The sequence below is a fragment of the Sminthopsis crassicaudata genome, chromosome 6 (genome assembly GCF_048593235.1).
Source record: "Sminthopsis crassicaudata isolate SCR6 chromosome 6, ASM4859323v1, whole genome shotgun sequence".
NCBI lineage: Eukaryota > Metazoa > Chordata > Mammalia > Dasyuromorphia > Dasyuridae > Sminthopsis > Sminthopsis crassicaudata.
Window position 1 is genome coordinate 187,271,131 of NC_133622.1, and position 17,167 is coordinate 187,288,297.

General features: G+C 40.0%; 1 protein-coding gene across 1 annotated transcript in view; it reads left to right on the top strand.

Moving 5' to 3' along the window:
- NOP14 (NOP14 nucleolar protein) overlaps nucleotides 1-4,097 on the top strand; it is a 51,276-nt gene extending 47,179 nt beyond the window's left edge. The window contains exons 16-18 of the mRNA XM_074275004.1: nucleotides 948-1,066; nucleotides 1,469-1,624; nucleotides 3,477-4,097. Coding sequence (XP_074131105.1) covers nucleotides 948-1,066; nucleotides 1,469-1,624; nucleotides 3,477-3,576 — 375 coding nt within the window. The 3' untranslated portion in view covers nucleotides 3,577-4,097. The remainder of the gene's footprint in view (nucleotides 1-947; nucleotides 1,067-1,468; nucleotides 1,625-3,476) is intronic.
- Nucleotides 4,098-17,167: the final 13,070 nt, after the last annotated feature.

A 17,167-nucleotide genomic window follows, 5' to 3' on the forward strand; every position in this document is an offset into this window, starting at 1 on the left:
TTTGTGGATGAGGAAACTGAGGCAGAGCAGAGCCAAATGACTTTCCCCAGAGCTCTCAGCTAGTCGGTGTCAGGCAGGATTCAAACTTGGGCCTTTAGTCCAGGCCCAGGGTCTGTCACTGCCCTACCTCTCAGAGGCTGGCTCGTGCTCGAAAGGGGAGTCTGTGTAAGAGCAGGTGTGGGAGGATGAAGCCACTCTGGGCCATAGGCAGGATGAGGGTGGTGGAAGACAGGCCTTTGGGGGCAGGAGGCCGAAGAGCCAGCCCAGTCCCAAGGCCCCTGCCTGCCTCCCTGGAGCTCGGGGGCTTCCTGGCCTGGAGTAAGCGGCAAGGAGGAAGAGTCTGCCCTTCCCCACGGGCCTTGCTGCCTCCAGGGGGCTCCTCCTCCTGCCTGCTTTATGAGCTTTATGAGCAGAGGGCAGGGCAGAGCGCTTTAGGACAGTCCTTTTAAAAGCAACTTGAAGTGGCCCCAAGAAAGTCTTCCCTTATAGACTGAAAACACCATGGGAATGACTCATCATGGTGACCAAGCAGAGCTGAGGAGGGATTAACCTGCTTGAAGTCACATGGCCAGCTAATAAGAAAGAAGTTTCATCCCATGTTGGTCTTCTCCTCATCATTTGTGGGTCCTAGCCTCCTTCACTGGCCTCCACTTCCAGGCCTTCACTAGGCCTCGCCAGTTCCCTGGAAATGTGGGGTCTTCAAAGGCTGTGCTGGCAGGCCCATCTTGTGACTTCTAGGAGGACCAGGCCTCTACGTCGGGGGCTGGGCTTAGTGAGTTGGGGGGCTTCTGGTTCTGTGTCACGGGGTGAATGCCCACATCTGCATAATTACGATGGCTAGAGCAGGGAAGTCTTGCCTTAATGGGGGGCTGACAGTCACCTGGAGGAGAAAAAGGAGTCAACAGAAAGTAATTAATCTAGTGAAACATGCTCTCTTGTGTTTGTAGGAACTGTGCCAAAGCATATTACAAGAAATGGAAAACCAAGACAAAAATTATCAGCCTCTAGTGTGTGAAAAGAGCAAGCCAGTGCCATTGAAGTTATTCACGCCTAAACTGGTGAAAGTGTAAGTATGGAAACGTTTCCTGGTGTTGGTCTGAGAGCAGGGACCCCAGAGCAGGGCTTCCTTCATCCATCTGTTGATTCCCTAAACATGGATTGCCTGAATGAGTGCTGAGTGCTGTTGGGCGTGAGAGCAGTAGAAATAATAATAAATTTAATGAGTAAATTGAATAAAACAGCTTCTGCCATTCTGAAGCTTATGCAGTAGTGATAAAAGAAGTTCACCCTCTTAGTTTGCTATTCTGAGACTCCCATGACACCCCTATACTGACTTAGAGACCTTATGGGGATGTGTATTCTGAGCTTGACCCTCAGTAAGAAGCTGCTGGACAGAGGTCTGGAGCAGACCTCTGGGAAATCTGTCATGTGGCCTCCACTTACCTAACGCCACCTTTTACAATTGCAGCCTCGAGTTCGGAAGAAAGCAAGGGAGCAGTAAGGAGGAACAAGAAAGGAAGAGATTAATTCATAAGCACAAACGTGAATTTAAAGGAGCTGTCCGTGAAATTCGCAAAGATAATCAGTTCCTGGCGAGGATGCAGCTTACAGAAATCATGGAAAGGTAATCGTGTGTGTTTTGGTGTGGTTTTTACTTGGCATTTTCATCAAACTGGATAATAAAAAGACTTGAAACCTTGTCACTCTGAAACAGAATTGAGGGAATGGAGAGAGGGAGGCAGAAATAGCAATTGAGGTAAGCACTTTTTTAAGGACCCACTTGTAAAAGGCAACAGGCTGAGCATAAGGATAAAAAGACTGAAAACAGTTGTGTTCTGAAGAAAGTAAATCGTCGAGGAGACTCGATGTTGGGCAGATGAGTGACTAGACAGTAACATGGGGAGAGAGTTCTTGTCAGCTGAGGATCGAGAGAACTTTTCACAGTGTGTCCTAGGGGACAAGAGAGTCTGACATTTGGAGGTCCTGAGCTTCGGGGGCTGTCAGTGCAGATCTTTTGAGTTTGGGGAATACCTGATGGCTCAGTTTGCCTGAAAGTTGAATTCATAAGAAAAGTAATATGAAATAAGCCTGAAAAAAATCAGCTTTCTGCAGTTGTGAAAGACTTTATATTCACATACAAGAGGCTTATAGCTTATCCTAGTGTCCAGAGGGAGGTGCTGGAGGTTTTTGAATCGGGGAGCTGTTGCCTGCACTTTAGGAAAATTAATTTGGCAGCTCAGTAGAGATAAAAAGCTAGAAACCGGCACCCCAAGTCAGAGGCTTTTCAGTAGGGCAAAGAAGAGAGAAGAAAGCCTGTGTGTATTATGGCCTGTGTGAAAGGAGAAGGGCATTGTATGCTGTGGAGACCAGATCGGGGAGATGAAGCCGCTGTTTTGGGGATATGGGGAGAGATGGGCTGACAAGGGATGTCCCAGCATTGGGAACCAGAGGTCTAGAGAAAGCTGATGGCCATGGGTGTGTAGGTGTGAGTCATCTGCATAAAGACAGCCATTGAACCCTAGAGATACCAGGGGAGCAAAAGTGATGTAGAATGAGAAGGCTGAGGAGCAGGAAGAGGGAGAGTATTCAAGATGGCGGGTTGGTCATCACTGGCCAGAACTGCGGAGGGAGGAAGATGAGGAAACAGCCGGAAATGACCTGCCGCCTTGGGGCAAGGTGATCCAGGGAGGGTCCAGACTCTATAAGGTATGGCCTGGGCAAAAGTGGGGCTCCTGGCAGCCATCCCTGTTCCTTACAGAAGAAAATGGTTCTATTGCCAGGAGAGACACCCCCCCCCCAAACTGCCCAGTGCAGCTTGCAGCCCTTTAGGGAAAGGGTAACCTGAACCAGATGGAAGTATAGTTAACAAGATTAAAAATACAGTAAGACACGGGTAATGTTACATTTTAAAACTGCACTCTGCAGCTTGCAGAGATCTTTATCCTGTCTCTGAGTTTAACACCCCTAGTGTCAAGGACTTAGTGTGGAGCAGCTGTGACAGAAAATGTCATGGAAGGGCCCGTTAGAGAAAAGAAATGTCTTGTGCTGCGAGAGTTTGGGGGCCTAGAGAAGATAACTAGGTAGTGGTTCCCTGGCCAAGCCAAAAGCCGTGGTTGGATGGCGTCAGGGGACGGCCTCCAGGAATCTCCTAGTCTCTGAAGCTGTCTGACAGGGATGGGGGGAGCCACATGGAGCTGGTCGACTATATACTGATGATGTTGTAGAAGGACTATTTAGCAACGGGTCGGTCTGTTGGACTTCTGAGGTCCCTTACTGCTCTAGGTCTAAAGTATTCAAGTGTTGATAATTCTGTCTTGTAAACATGTATTGACTACCTATTGTGTGCAAGCTTAGACTTAAGTTGTTGAGGTAGAATTACAGAAATAAAATCAAAATCACTTGATGTATGTATCTTATATGTTTCATCTCTTGGTTTTATTTGTACATTGATTTTATCTTTAATTTTGATTTTGTAGGGATTCTGAACGAAAACGAAAAGTGAAACAACTTTTTGGTAGCCTGGCTACCCAGGAAGGTGAATGGAAGGCTCTGAAGAGGAAAAAGTTCAAAAAATAAATTGTTTTATGAGAAGAAAATAATTTATTTTATATTTGTGAATTCAGATCACTCTTGGCTTTTGTACAGTGAATTTTTTTTTTTTTTTTTTTTTTTTTTTTTATTAATAAAAGTTCCATGGAGAGAGTTTCACGTCTCCAGCCATTATGCAAAATACAGGCTCTAGGTACATATTGGAGCATTGCTGGAATCAAATCTTGTTCCTTTACTGTTTCAAATATGAATGACTTCTGGTATATTTTTGTAGTTTAATAAAACCTCTACCTGGAAGAAAACTGGTTAATTTGTAACTCTGAGTTAGCGGAGAGACTAAGTGAAGGTTATCCAGCAGGCCCATTTAACTTCAGCCTCCTTCTCAACACACTACCAAGTCCAGAATGGGGAGTGCAGACCTGACTCCTGACTTTGCAGGACCTCCAGAGTCTCAGGCAAATCCTTGCTTCTCGGGCCGAGCACTCTGTTTGGAAGCTGTAGGAGTTAGGATTGAGGTGGACTGAATAAATGTTATTTTTCAAAGTAAACTCCTGATATCAGCTTTTTTTTGTTTGTGTCTCCCATAATGTGACAGAATCCTGATTCAGTGATTGTGAATAATTATTTGGATTAATTACACATAACTGTAGAAGATAGGAATTCAGAACTTACACTCATTTTTCAAGTGTTTGGATTTAAAGAAAAGGCACTACTTGTTTACAGAGAATCCACCTGGAGATATAAACAAGAAGCACATGTTGAGAGCTAGCTTACTGTGTACCAGGCAGAAGGACATGTGCCTATTGTGAGGTCCCCAAGTCCCGATTCATATAATATGCGTCAGCTCTTCTGGTATTGTAGGCTGGCCCAAGTAGGCCCCAAACATTGGGGTTTGCCAGACTTTACAGCCCATCACAAAAAGCTGTAAATAAACCCATTAAATATACAAATCAAGAATCAAGCCAGATACACACTTTTTTTTTTTTTAGAATTTTTTTTCCCACAGTATATATGCATGAGTAATTTTTTTAATATTATCCCTTGTATTCATTTTTCCAAATTATCCCCCTCCTCCCTCCACTCCCTCCCCCCGATGACAGGCAATCCCATACATTTTACATGTGTTACAATATAACCTACATACAATATATGTGTGTAAACCCCATTTTCTTGTTGCACGTTAAGTATTAGATTCCGAAGGTATAAGTAACCTGGGTAGATAGACAGTAGAGCTAACAATTTACATTCACTTCCCAGTGTTCCTTCTCTGGGAGTAGTTGTTTCTGTCCATCATTGATCAACTGGAAGTCAGTTGGATCTTCTCTATGTTGAAGATTTCCACTTCCATCAGAATACATCCCCATACAGTATTGTTGTTGAAGTGTATAATGATCTCCTAGTTCTGCTCATTTCACTCAGCATCAGTTGATGTAAGTCTCTCCAAGCCTCTCTGTATTCCTCCTGCTGGTCATTTCTTACAGAGCAATAATATTCCATAACCTTCATATACCACAATTTACTCAACCATTCTCCAATGGATGGACATCCATTCATCTTCCAGCTCCTAGCCACTACAAAAAGAGCTGCCACAAACATTTTGGCACATACAGGTCCCTTTCCCTTCTTTAGTATTTCCTTGGGATATAAGCACTGCTGGGTCAAAGGGTATGCACATTTTGATAACTTTTTAGGCATAATTCCAGATTGCTCTCCAGAATGGCTGGATTCTTTCACAACTCCACCAACAATGCATCAGTGTCCCAGTTTTCCCACATCCCCTCCAATATTCATCATTATTCCTGTCATCTTAGCCAATCTGACAGGTGTGTAGTGGTATCTCAGAGTGGTCTTAATTTGCATTTCTCTGATCAGTACACACTTTTTTTTAAAAATAGCTTTTTATTTATCAGATATATGCATGGGTAATTTTTCAGCATAGACAATTGCCAAACCTTTTGTTCCAACTTTTCCCCTCCTTCCCTCCACCCCCTCCCCCAGATGGCAGGCAGATCAATACATGTGAAATATATATATATATATATATATACATGTCCATATAGTTGTTTTGCTGCACAAGAAATCGGACTTTGAAATAGTGTGCAATTAGCCTGTGAAGGAACAGATACACACTTAATAGATTCAATTCGTATGAGGGTTACTTTAGGGGTTCATCAGTCAGTTTGCCCAGTTCTCTCTGCATTTACCCTTTTTATAGGAGAAAGGCCCCAAACAAACCAGGCTGCCTCAGAATGATCTCCTTGGGCTCTTCAGTGCTTGTAAGGAAGGAATGGCTGAGGGCTCTTGATGTCTAACATAGGTCTAGAAAAGTTTTACTTTTATTGTGGTACAAGCTATTTAGGATCTCTGGGTACCTGGATATTTCTTTCTATGAAATAATTTTTCTTACCCAATTTTGGTGAAAGCTTACAAATTTTTCAAGTCAATTATCCACTAATTCCTCACTACAAAAAATTACATTTAGAGATTATAAAGTTAGTGTCTTCGTCTGCAAAATGGGATTAAATTATTTGGCCTCCAAGGTCTTTTCTAACTCAGTTCTATGATCTTATGACAAGATGATTTCTAAGATTCCTCCAGCTCTAAATCTATGAGAAGGATTGGTTCAGAGGAGGAGGTTTCAGGTAGGAGCAAAGAAAGGCACAGGGAAGAAGGTGCATGGTATGAGTGGAGAAGAGAGACCAATCTAGCAAGTCTGGAGGGAGGAGGGACAGACAAGAAAACTCGGGGCCTTGAATGCTAAAATAAAATGAGGAATTCATGAATGGCAGGCAAGAACTCCCCACCCCAGTAACAGGTGCTAGCTGGGTACAATCTGTTCATCCCATCTCAGCTTTCACTTCTCTGAGTGTTCAAGTCCTGAACATTTTTTACGCCATCAACAACCCAAATGAAGAGAAATGGGAAATCGGAATCAGGGAAGCACGCAGCCATCTAAGCGCCATAAGAAGCCCCTGGTGGTGCTAGAATCAGGTCTGAGATTTCATGGCCACCAGGCAGCCATTCACCTTTCTCACAATACAATTTGAAGGCTTGTTAACCCAGCAGATCATTCTGAAACAGGGCCAGTACTCTTTAGGGCTGACAGATGTTTATTAAAAACAACTCACCATCACTCCCACCAACAAAACTTCCGAGGAACTATTTAAGATGGATCTGCTCCAGTGCATGAAATATAACTAACCCTTCAGTTTTGTAATCCACTGAATATTCCTCATTCATTTTTCCTCTTAACAAGCACTTTATTATGTATTATGTATGTGCTGTATTATGTATATTTCACTCTTACATTTTGGGGTTTTTTCCCACTTTATTATACCATAGAAGGTTTTTTTCCCCCAAACTTTTACTCTATAACCTCATGGTTATTAGTCAGTGCCATTATTCCATTACAACAATATGCCACAATGTATTTCACCACTTCCACATTGTTATTTCCAGTTCTTTGTAATTCCTTACAGTTCTGCTCTGGTGGAACTCACCAAAAAGGCACCCCCCAATTTGGGGTTTTATCAAAAACCCCAAAACACTATCAAGTGTGAAACTCTTAGATCCATCCAAGTGCTTTTCCTTGTGTTTGAGATCTCACTGCCCCAGGAAGGGAACCTCCATTTTATAGTGAGACTTTACTGAATGTTCCCTGTTTAATTCACCCAACCAGACACTCTGTAAGGGGTCGGAATCCCAGTATTACAGACAAGGAGGCTCTTGATTCAACCATGAAGATGAACATTTCATGATCTATGGATGGCTGTGTTCTTTCTAGCCCAGTGTGTGGAACCTCCCTCCCTCCATGCCCTTGTGGAAGTGGATTAGGTGAAAAAGCCTTTTCCCGGGTCTATATGGTTGTGTCTGACCACGGCCTGGGTTTTTATTGGGTCTTGGGGAAAGGATGGAATCAAGTACTTTGCTAGCAGCTGAGTCCATCCAGAACCCCAGATCCTCCGCCTGTCAGCTTATTCTCTTTCCCCAGATATAAAGGGCAAATAACCTCAGCACTTGGCACGGTGTCTGACAAATATTAGTATTAATAAATGCTAGTTGATAAAGGGAACCAACAGACACTGCATGAATATCTAAAAGAAATGAAACAAGATATAAAAAATAAAATAAGAAACACTCTGGAGAGAAGAATCAAAAAGTCAATAAGTAGCTTAGAAACTGGTAAACATCCAAGAAATGGAATCTCCCCAAATTAGAATATATATATATATATAAATCCTCCTGATGAAGGATTAAAACGGTTAGAGGGAGAAGGGAAGAAAAGCAAAGAAATAAAATATAAGAGAGCGCCTTAGATTGTCTCAGGCAATTAAAGGATGATTGAACAAACTGGTCTATTTATACAGCGGAATATTATTGTACTATGAAAAATTACGAGTGACAACTTCACAGAATCCTTGGGTAAAGTGAGCTAAACCAAGAAAATAATTGACACAAAGGTAGCAAAACTGTAAAGAAAAATGATTTTTTGGGGAAAAAAAATCAAAAGGCTTTAGAATTCTTATCAGTACAGTGACCAACCATGTGTCCAGAGGACCAATGGCAAAGCATGTTTACCTGCCCCTGATGGAGATGCGATGGACATCAAGGTGCTGTAAGAAACATACATTTTTGGACACGGACTCTCCATTTTCCTTGACTAAACTCATTTGTTACACAGAGGTTTTTTCTTCTATTTCAGTTTTTAATTGGAAGTGGTTATTGTGAGAAGAAAGTAGCAATGGTGATTAAAGAGGGGAGGGGGCATTGTAACACATTTTAATGGACAGGAGAGAAAAGAAGTTCAGAAAAAAGGAAAAAAAGGCAATTTTGAAAACAACATATAGAATACATACTTTTTAAAAAGTTAATCAGTATGAAATGGAAATCAATTAATTTTATATAGAAAGTATCCTTTTTGGTTTTTGATGTTTTTGATGCATGTGTAAGTTCAAAAGATTAGATTTTTAAAAATAAGAGTCATTTATAGGCAAGACACTATACTAGGTACTGAGAATATAGAGAAGAAAAATGATACACAGCTCCTTTTTCTAATCAAAGAAACTTGCTATTTAATAAGAAGGGTATGACATGCATGTCTAATAAGCTCTAAAGAAGAAATATAAGGAGGAGAAGAAGCTGGCGGAGCTGTGGATCAGGAAAACTCAAGTTCAAAGCCAGCCTCAGATACTCATTGACTGTGTGGGAAGCCACATTAGCCTCAGTTTACTCAACTAAAAAATGGGAATAATAATAGCACCTCCCTCATAATGTGGTTGTGAGATTTGTAAAAAGCACTTATTCCAGTATAGGCCACAAGAGGGCAGAGCAAGATCAGGAAACCGCTGTGAATCTGGGCGCCTCCTCCTGACCACTTGCCCAGAGCACCTTCTCCAGCCATCCTATTGCTGCCTCCTGGCGTTTACAACTGCCCTGGGCAGCGCCCTCTCCAGCAGGCTGCTCTATCAGGGGTAGCCAGGGGATGCTCCCACCAAGCTGTGAGATAGCTTTGTGATGAATACTGCTGATGGAGACGGGGGTGGGGGCGGGCAGGAGATGCTAAAAAGCTCAAGGCACAGGGGCCATATTCCTCCATTTTTCTGACATTTCTCTTTCCTGGTTCTAGGTATCCTCAGCCTTCCAAGTCTTTCACTAAGTAAATGAATAAACTGTGTGGTTAAGAATACAATTGTTAGGTGGATAGAGCTCCAGCCCTAAAGTTAGGAGAACCTGAGTTCAAATCTGGTTTCAGACATTTAACACTTTCTATCTGTGTGACCCTGGGCAAGTCACTTAACCCCAATTATCTCAGCAAAAAAAAATACAATTGTTAGATGGAAGTATGTATGTTTTCTCTTAATTTTTTGGAGGGAATGCAATATGACTATGGAAATATGTTTTTTAGTTTTCTGCAATGGAAAATTTATTTTATTTTTTATTTTTTAATAATAGCTTATTTTCAAATTACATGCAAAGATAGTTTTCAGCATCCATCCTCACAAAACTGTGTTCTAAATTTTTCTCCCTCCCTTTCCCTCAATTCTCTCCCCTAGACAGATAGTAATCCGATATGTTAGACAGGTACAATTCTTCTACACATAGGGAAAAAGGTTTTGCATGACTTCTCATGTAGAAAATAGGTATTGTATTGCTTACCTTCCCAACAAGTGGGAGAGAGAATTAGGAACTGAAAATAAAAATAAATGTCAAACCTTTTAAAAATATCTTAAAGAGAACTTTCCACCAATGAAGAGGAACTTAGAGCAATAATGAGTTACTTTGACCAACTGTATGCTAATAAATTTAATAACCTAAGTGAAATGGATGACTACCTCCAAAAATATAGGCTTCCCAGATCAACAGAGGAGGAAGTAAATTGCTTAAATAGTCCCATTTCAGAAAAAGAAATAGATCAAGCTGTTAATCAGCTCCCTAAGAAAAAATCCCCAGGACCAGATGGATTTACATGTGAATTCTATCAAACATTTAAAGAACAACTAACTACAATGTTATATAAATTATTTGAAAAATAGGGAATGAAGGAGTCCTACCAAATTCCTTTTATGACACAGACATGGTACAGATACCCAAACCAGGTAGGCTGAAAATGGAGAAAGAAAACTATAGATCAATCTCCCTGATGAATATTGAAGCTAAACTCTTAAATAAGATATTAGTAAAAAGACTATAGAAAATCATCCCCAGGATAATACACCATGATCAAGTAGGATTTATACCAGGAATACAGGGCTGGTTCAATATTAGGAAAACTATTGGCATAATTGATCATCTCAATAACCAAATTAACAAAAACCATATGATCATCTCAATAGATGCAGAAAAAGCATTTTATAAGATCCAACACCCATTCCTATTAAAAACACTTGAGAGTATAGGAATAAATAGACTTTTCCTTAAAATAATCAGTAGCATCTATTTAAAACCATTAGTAAACATCATATGTGATGGGGATAAACTGGAACCATTCCCAATAAGATCAGGAGTGAAACAAGGCTGCCCACTATCACCGTTACTATTCAATATTGTATTAGAAATGCTAGCCTAGCGCAGTGGATAGAGCACCAGCACTGAATTCAGAAGGACCCGAGTTCAAATCTAGTCTCAGACACTTAATACTTTTTAGCTGTGTGACTCTGGACAAGTCACTTAACCCCAGCCTCGGGGGAAAAAAAAAAAAAAAAAAGAAATGCTAGCCTTGGCAATAAGAGCCGAGAAACAGATTAAAGGAATTAGAGTAGATAATGAGGAAACCAAATTATCACTCTTTGCTGATGACATGATGATATACTTAGAGAACCCCAGAGATTCTATTAAAAAGCTATTAGAAATAATCCACACCTTTAGCAAAGTTGCAGGATACAAAATAAACCCACATAAAAATATCTTAAAGAGTACAATTGCTAGACATATTCAGAGAAAGGAGCCTTCAGTATGAATTACAGTGTTTAAAAAGGCTTCATGAAGAAGATGAAATTAGAAAGTGTCATAGCAGCACAACATAATAAACACATATTAAGCACCTACTATGTGCCAGACTCTATGCTATTCACAAGGGATATAAAGACCAAAAAAACAAAAAACAACAACAACAACAAAAAACCCAGGTTCTTCCCTTAAGGAGCTTACATTTCTATTGGAAGAAAAAATTATATATATATACATATATATTTATATATGGGGGAAAGTAAATTTAAAATATATGCAAATTAAATGTGAAGTAGTTTAAGAGTAGAACCCTATTAACTGGAGAAATCAGGAAAAACCTTTTGTAGAAAATGGCAGCAAAGTAGTATAGAAGATAAAGAGTCCTGGAGCCAGGAAGACTTGTTTCCCAGAGTTAAAATCTAGCCTCTAATGATTATTAGCTGTGTGACCCCAGGCAAGTCATTTAACCCTGCTTGCCTCAGTTTCCTCCTGTAAAATGAGCTGGAGAAGGAAATGGCAAATATCCCAAATGGGGTCATGGAGATTCATATCCAACTAAAAAGTGACTGAAAAATTTTGCTTTGTAGCCCTGAAGCTGAGCAGAGTGCCTCAGTTTCTTCATCTGTAACATGAGATTTGAGAAAATGATCTCTAAGATCCTTTCCAGCTCTAAACCTGGAAGTTTTATAATTCTAAACCCCACCTCATCCCACCACCCTGACACCTCATTGAGGACTTTGTGGTTTTCTGAAAGATTAGTGCTAAAATCAAGACCATTCTGTATCCGGGAATGGTTTTTATTCTTACAGCTTTCTAAGAATTACCAAGAGAGAGGTAGGGAATGGAGAGAAGAAAAAAGACCTGAAGAATTGTGGGGTTTTGGAAGAACTCCAGTGGGAAACTGTCAAGTTTTCAGAGAGTGCTGTATTATTATTACCTGAGAGGAGTAAATCCCTTTCCCAGCCTTCTATGCTAACCTTGTTCCATACATAACCTTTCTCCCTTAGCTGGATCAGGGCCTCCTTATAGAGCAAAAGAAACATGAGAAGGTGTTATTTGTCTGTGTGTGGCCACCTAGTCCCATTTGAACTGATTAATATCTTTGAGGAAATCCAGCTAGGCAGAGGAGAGGATAAATTTTCTCAGCTTGTTCTGGGTTTAGTTGTGATCAATTCTAGATGGAATCAGAACTTAGGGAAGGATGTTTGAGTTGAGGCAGGGCAAAGAGCCCCTATTACAGCACTGGAGCAAGGATTCTGAACACTGGGTCTATGATCTCTTGTTTTGTTGTTAACATTTTGATAACTATTTGAATATAACTGATTTTCTTTGTAAGCCCATATATTTTATTTTATGTATTATTATAACATTATTCTTTTCTCTCTTTTTTAATAATAGCTTTTTTATTTTTCAAAATACATGCAAAGATAGTTTTCAACATTTACCTTTGAAGAACCTTGAATAACATTATTCTAACCAGGAATCCAAGAAGGTAGCCTGACAAAGGAGTCACACACACACACACACACACACACACACACACACACACACACACACCTGATCTAGTCTAACTCCCTCATTTGACAATTGGAGAAATTGAGGCATAGAGTGGTTATCAGAGACACATTTTGAACCTAAGGTTTCCTAAGTTCAAGTTCAAATTTACTATCTATAGTGTACCTTAGACTCAGAGTTCAGAATCAAGCTCTGTCATTTATTATTTTCCAGAAATCTGATTTCTTCCTTCCCACAAGCTCTAGTTAAACTCTGTTTAATGTGGGTATGATTCAGCCAAAGAAGGTAGGTCAGAGGCAGACTGGGAAGAGCTTTCAGTGTCAATCAGAAGGGCTGGCCACATCACTTAGCCTCTCTGCCTCAGTTTCCCCACTTGTTAAATGAGTAAGAAGGCCTTAAGGTCTCTTCTACTTCTAAATCTTTTATTTCTATGATCTTAAGAATATCACCTAATATTTTAGAGCTTCAGCTTCCCCAACTATCAAATAAGGAAGCTGGATCCTATGATCACTTAGGTTTTTCCCCAGTTATGACACCTTGTAATTCTGTGTATTTATTGTGAAGAATGGGACAAAGTTTAAACTTGCGTTGTTATGGTAACCAAACTCAGCAAATAGAATAAAAGTAATTTGTGTTTTCCTTGTGGGTGGCTACCATCACTTTAATGGATCAGTCAGTGATAGGAAAATATCTTCCCTTCAAGGAAATGTCTTCAAGGGCTGGCCTAGAATCACTGCAGTTCTCCATGTACATCAGGGGATAAGACAAAAAATATATCATATGTGTATCAGACATGACCAGGCCCTGTGTTCTAGACTGCTCAGGGAGGAATTCTTCTCAGAACAATAAGGGCTTCCAGGGGTTGGGCATTTAAGCTGTATTTCAGCCAGTGATCCTTTCTATGACACACCTGACATGTGGTCAGTCTCAGCCCAGCACACAATCCCACCCCATAACAAATGCTGCCTCTAGAGTCAATAACTGGCTTCAAATTTGGCCTCTGCCATTTGCTTCCTATGTGCTCTTGGACAAGTCACTTAACTTTAATGCCCCACCCCGCCAAAACCCAGCAATTGTAGTTCAAATTCTCCTCCAACTTTTCTTCCCTTTCCTTCCCTGCCCTTCCTCCCTCTCCATTTTCTTTCTCTCCACTCATCTCTTTTCCTATTTCCTCCTCTCTCTTTTCTCTTCCCTCTCTCCTTCCCTTCTTTCTCTTATCTTTTTCTCTCTCTTTTTTATTCTCTTTATCTCCTTTTCCTTCTCCATCTCTCTCTGTGTCTTTGTCTCTCTGTCTCTATCTCTGTCTCCCACACACACTCCCTCTCCCTTCACACAGCTAAAGACCATGGTCTGAATTTGGATAATTTCTTCCCCAGACTATTACACTATCCTCTTATTTGATTACCCTTTCGAATCTATTCCCCCACAACTACCAACATGATATCTGACTGAGCCATTCCTAAGCGCAAGAAGTTTCAGCAGTTCTCTATTGTGTCTAGAATGTAATATAAACCCCTCGGATTGTCACTGAAAGCTCTTCCCTGTCTGACTTTAGTCTCCCTTCCCAGGCTCTATCATACCTAGATTAAACTTATACCTGCTCACCTGATGTCATGGCTCTCATGGTCTATGGCCTTCACCTTCACAACTTAATTTTCTATATTCTAAGGGATCTCTCAGTTCTGACATTCAATGTTCTAAGGTCTTCCTTTTTATTATGAATTTTAAAATACGAGCATTCACATTTATATGTTTAGAGAACAGGAAGATTGATTATGAAACTTTGGCTCTCTGTTACATTACACATAGTTTATTTTAATCATATATTAAATTTGTTACAAAAGTACCAATATTGACTCATTTTGTTTGTATAACCCCTATTTTTCTCTGCACATTTTGTATATATTTTATTGACTTTTTTTGCAGCATTATCCTTAACTCTCCTCCATAAATCTTCCCCTCCTTAGATAAAAAAAGTAGTCCTCCCTAAATAGCAAATAAAGGTGGTCAACAAAACAAATCTGACTACTAGAAATGTCTGGAAATGTTTACTCATTCCACAAATGGACTAGCAGACATTTCTTTTGGCAGATTTGTTCCTTCTAATAAATGGGAAGCAGGATTCGTTTTCAATCCTCTGGAATCATGTGTGGTTAGTATTTCATAGTTGTTCTCCTTTCCAATGCTATAATCATTGTGTAGATTGTTTTCCTGTGTCTGCTAACTTCACTTCTATCATTTCATACAAGTATTCCCAAGTTTCTTCCATTTTCATAATTTCTCAGGGAGTAATAATAACATCTCATTACATTTATATGCCATAATCAGTAAGTCAGGAAGCATTTATTTAGTACCTACTACATGCCAGATGCTGGGCTAAGTATTGGGAATACAAAAAAAGGTAAAAGGCAGCCCCGGCTCTTAAAGATCTCATAGTCAAATGGGAGACTTCATGTAAACCAAACAATCAAACAAGATATATATGGAATAAACAGGAGATAATAAGCAGAAGGAAGACATTAGGGTTAAGAAGGGAAGGAAAGGCTTCTTGCAGAAATGGAGATTTCAGCAGAAATGGGAAGGAAGTCAAGAAAGACAGGAAATAAATATGAGGAGGGAGATCATTCCAGACATGGGGAATTTTCCAATGAAAATGGCAGATTTGGGAAATGAGATCCCTAGCAAGAGGAACAGCAAGGGGGGCAATGTTACCAGATAGCAGTAAAAGGGAGAAGGAGCAGAAAAGCAACTGATGTTCATCCTTCATTTTCCAAGAGTATCACAGGGGTTGATAAGGCAAGAAAATTCTGGAGGGCTTGAAAAACCAAGTGTGGAATTTATGTTTGATGCAGGAGGTGAAAAGGAGTTGGCTGATTGGGCACTTCAGGAAGCTCGGTGTGCTGGATGAGTAGAGGATGTATTGGGACAGGGCGAGATTTGTTCATTGATGGCCCTGTTGATGGACACCCCTTTAGTCCCCATCTCTTTGCTATAACAAAGAGAGTTCTTCTAAATATTCTTCTGCATAAAAGTTCTTTCCTTTTTCCTTTGATCTCTTTGGGGGACCCTTTAGTTCGAATGTTTTTATCTTCTATGTTCCAAGGAGCTATCCAACATGCTATACTTTTAAGTGAGCATTAAATTCCTTGATGGTCCCCTCTGGGAGGGAAGTTCATTGGATTGTTGACAGGATCCCGAATCATTATGAGCTAATTTGGGATACTCAAGATATCAGATGCTGACATAAGTCAGCAAAGTATTATAAAATACATAATACAGCAAGGTAATCCCTACACTAAATGTCACTGAAACTTTGACAATCTGAGCTCTAATAAACTTCCCAGGCCTGAAACAGTCCGACCTTGCCAAAATCAACAAGCCACGGGTGGTTGCTGGAAGAGCTTGGAGCAGTGTATCCATTCTGCTTCCTTGCACATTCCCAGTTTCTGGGCAAGATGCCCTCAAGTTCAGTCATCCAAACAATCTGTCTCCTTTCTTTCAATTACACAGAAGTTTCCACTCCTTCTTTTCCTGGACACTTTTCCCCCCCTTTTTGGAATAATACTTATGAGGGAGTCTGAAACGTGAGGAACTATTGTGGGTTTTGTGGCACAGAAAAGCCCTGAGTTTGATCTCTAACTTCCATTATGTCCCTCGGAGGCTTTAAGTGGAAGCTCTTTGGATCTCAGTTTCCTACTCTGTAAAATAAGAAGCAACAGAATGAGATGAGCTCTGAAATCCCTTCCAGGTCTGATACTTCTAGGATTCAATATAGTAGCAGGAAATTCAGACCTAGCTATAATTATCTCCAACTTACTTATCTGTGTAGAATATATATTTTGTGTGTATATTTGTTTGGAGGCTAATTCCTTCTATTAAATTTTGAAGATTAAGGCTGAATTTTTTGTTTTGTTTTGTTTTTTTTTGTCTTTCTATTCATAGCACTTAGTATAGTGCTTGGTACACAGTAGGGACTTAATAAATGTTGTTGATTTGACCTGACATTATTACTTCATTCCTCTTGCCACAGAAGTCTGATCATAACAAAATTCTTTATTAAGTTATTTTTAAGTTGGGAACTCGGACTCTTACTGACTGACTTCTGGGCTCCTGTTTGCCTCAGGTTCCTCCTCTATAAAATGATCTGGAGAAGGAAATGGCAAACCACTCCAGTATTTTTGCCAAGAAACTCCTAATAGAGTTGGACATGACTGAAAAAATGGAACAACAACAACCAAAAAAATGTAGAAACTCAAATTTGCAGAGAATAAGATGTTTAGAATAGTGGTCCTCAAATTTTTTGGTCTCGAGACCCCTTTATCCTTAAAAATTACTGAGGACCTTCCCCCCCCAACAGCTTTTGTATGTGAGTTACAGCTATTGATACTTACTGTATTAGAAATTAAAATGTCTTAGAATGTCTTATGAAAATATTTTTGACCATTCAGTAACTGATATAATATTTAATAATTAGTAACATTAAAAACTATTTGATTTAATGTTTTTGTGATTATTATTTTGATCCTTTTAAAAGGTATCAGGGGTCCCCCTGGGGGGTTCCCAGACCATGATTGTTTAAAAGGATCCATCTAAGCCAAAATGTTTGTGGCAGCTCTTTTTGTAGTGGCTAGAAACTGGAAGATGAATGGATGCCCAT